Below are 3070 nucleotides of genomic sequence, written 5' to 3' on the forward strand. Positions count from 1 at the left end.
TAAAATAAATAATTCCAAAACTATTTTTTAATAACTTACAAAAGATTTATTAAACTTTTTTTTATAATTAAATTTATGAAATTAAATCTTAAATATAAATATTATTTCATCTTAAATACATTTAATTTTAAGAAAAAAAATTATCCTCCTAATTTATTATTAATTTTGAAAAAAATATATTACAAAATTAAAGAAATCAAAGAAATAAAAAAATTAAACCATAGAAAATATTTAACCATATATTTCTAAATTTTTCATATTCAATTGTTTTTTTTTTTGAAAAAAAATTTGAAACAATTAAAAAATATTAATACAATACTTCTAATATATTTTACACTAACTTATATTTAATTTAATTTTCTTCTTATTATTAATTTTTAAATGAAAATTAGTATTTAGTTTGTTGAAGGAGGACCGATTCAATGGGTTTATTATTATCTAAGCATCATCACAACGTACATGTTTTCTAAATATGCATGCAACGTGCCAAAATTTGTGGGTATAGTTTAGAGAGAATCCATACTATTCGGAACTAAAACTAGAAAGAAGCTATAATTTTTGACAAACCTTGTTTTCTACATCTATAAATAATGCATTCTTCATTGATCTCATCACACCGCAATCTTGAGCCTTGGGCCATCCAAGGGAGTCAGATATGGCTCACCATTGTTCAAACAAGGCTCTTCTTTTCGTTTTTCTTTCTCTTTTTTCAACCTTTTCAAGTGCTCATCTTCCTGAACTAATCCATTCTGAACCAATTGATCCAACCAATGTTGAAGATGATGCACTACTAGTCCCAGCCACAGCACCAGCACCAGCACCCGAAATAGAATTTGAAAACGATGAACCCCTTATTCCACCACCAACAAGAAAAACAAATGAAAGACTGAAGAAGGCCCATGTTGCTTTTCAGGCATGGAAGAAGGCCATTTATTCCGACCCTTTGAACATCACCGGCAACTGGGTAGGTGAAGATGTTTGCTCTTACAATGGTGTGTATTGTGCTCCTTCCCTTCATGATCCCACCCAGCTTGTGGTTGCTGGCATTGATCTGAACAATGCAGACATTGCTGGCAGCCTCCCAGAAGAGTTGGGACACTTGGAAGATATTGCACTTTTTCACATTAACTCCAACAGATTCTGCGGTGTGATCCCAGAGAACTTGCTCAATCTCACACTTGTGCATGAGTATGATATCAGCAACAATCGGTTTGTTGGTCGGTTTCCTTCTGTGGTTCTCACATGGCCAAACTTGAAGTACCTGGACCTCAGATTCAATGACTTTGAAGGACCCATACCCCCAGAGCTTTTTGAGAAGGATCTTGATGCAATCTTTTTGAACAACAACCGTTTCTCATCCGTCATCCCAGACACCATAGGAAAATCCAACGCCTCGGTCATCACCTTTGCCTACAACGATTTCAAAGGCTGCATCCCCAGCTCTTTCGGAAACATGAAGAACCTCAACGAGATTGTCTTCATAGGAAACAACCTGGGAGGATGCTTCCCGCAGGATGTTGGAAAGATGGAAAACCTCACGGTTTTGGATTTAAGCGGCAATGGGTTTGAAGGGACTCTTCCTAACTTGTCACAATTGAAGAAGGTTGAGGTGATAGACATTTCGCACAACAAGCTCAGTGGATATGTGTCTGACAGTGTGTGCCAACTTCCTTCCTTGAAGAACTTCACATTCTCTCACAACTACTTCAATGGAGAAGCTCCTAGCTGCGTGCCTTCACCCAATTCGGTGGTGGCTTTGGATGACTCACACAATTGTTTTACAGGAAAGAAGGATCAGAAGTCATCCAAGATGTGCTTGCCAGAGCTAACTCGCCCTGTGGATTGCAGCAAGCACTGTGGAGAAGCACCAAAGCCAACTCCATCTCCTAAACCCGAGACACCAAAGCTTGTACACTCTTCACCACCACCACCTCCTCCGGTTCACTCTCCTCCACCTCCCGTTTTCTCACCACCTCCACCGGTACACTCTCCACCACCTCCTCCCGTCTTCTCTCCCCCCCCACCACCTCCCGTTTTCTCACCACCTCCACCAGTTCACTCCCCACCACCTCCTGTTTTCTCACCACCTCCTCCAGTTCACTCCCCACCACCACCACCAGTCAACTCTCCACCTCCACCGGTTTATTCCCCACCACCACCACCACCACCAGTCAACTCTCCTCCACCACCAGTTTTCTCCCCTCCACCACCAGTTTTCTCACCACCACCACCAGTTCACTCTCCTCCTCCACCAGTTTCCTCTCCACCACCCCCAATTTTCTCCCCACCACCACCGGTGTACTCCCCACCACCACCCCCAGTTTCCTCCCCACCACCACCACCACCAGTGTACTCCCCACCTCCACCAGTTTCCTCTCCTCCTCCACCAGTGTACTCCCCACCACCACCAGTTTTCTCTCCTCCTCCTCCAGTCTTCTCCCCACCACCACCACCACCAGTGTACTCACCACCACCACCAGTGTACTCCCCACCACCACCACCAGTTTACTCTCCTCCTCCTCCAGTCTCCTCCCCACCACCACCAGTGTACTCTCCTCCACCACCACCAGTATGGGACGATGTTTTCCTTCCACCAATCTATGGCTCCTCATACAAGTCACCTCCTCCACCGGCAATTGTTGGATACAACTAAAAGAGTCTGTAATTTCATTAACATCTTTGTCCTTCTTTTTGCTATGGTTCCCAAGAGTCTTTGGTGAAAAACTGAACTTCATGTCCTTGGATTCTGTGTAACCACTTAAGGGGGTTCATCTCCGCGAATTCTAATTCTATGAAATATATATATGGGGCTTCATCAAACTGAGTTCTAATTCTTATAGCATCTTCTTATTCGTAATCAACTACTGCCACAACATAACTAGTACTAATGGTTCAAAAAAGAAACTTAATTCTCTGTTCACACTTTTGCTTTCGTTTTTCGAAAAGAAAAATATTGGTTGAAATCTTTTTTTTCCTACTTTTTCTACCACCTTACGTGGAATGAGCTTTTTAATTTAATTTTCAATTTAATTTTAAATTGCCACGTTGGCACTTGAGAAAGGAATTTTAT

General features: G+C 41.5%; 1 protein-coding gene across 1 annotated transcript; it reads left to right on the plus strand.

The window, feature by feature from the left end:
• Nucleotides 1-627: 627 nt before the first annotated feature.
• On the plus strand, nucleotides 628-2805 carry LOC114173317 (pollen-specific leucine-rich repeat extensin-like protein 3). Its single transcript, XM_028057615.1, has one exon. The coding sequence runs from the start codon at nucleotides 656-658 to the stop codon at nucleotides 2651-2653; it is 1998 nt and encodes a 665-aa protein (XP_027913416.1). The 5' UTR covers nucleotides 628-655; the 3' UTR covers nucleotides 2654-2805.
• The last annotated feature ends 265 nt before the right edge of the window (nucleotides 2806-3070 follow it).

This window comes from Vigna unguiculata, chromosome 2 (genome assembly GCF_004118075.2).
Source record: "Vigna unguiculata cultivar IT97K-499-35 chromosome 2, ASM411807v1, whole genome shotgun sequence".
Lineage (NCBI taxonomy): Eukaryota > Viridiplantae > Streptophyta > Magnoliopsida > Fabales > Fabaceae > Vigna > Vigna unguiculata.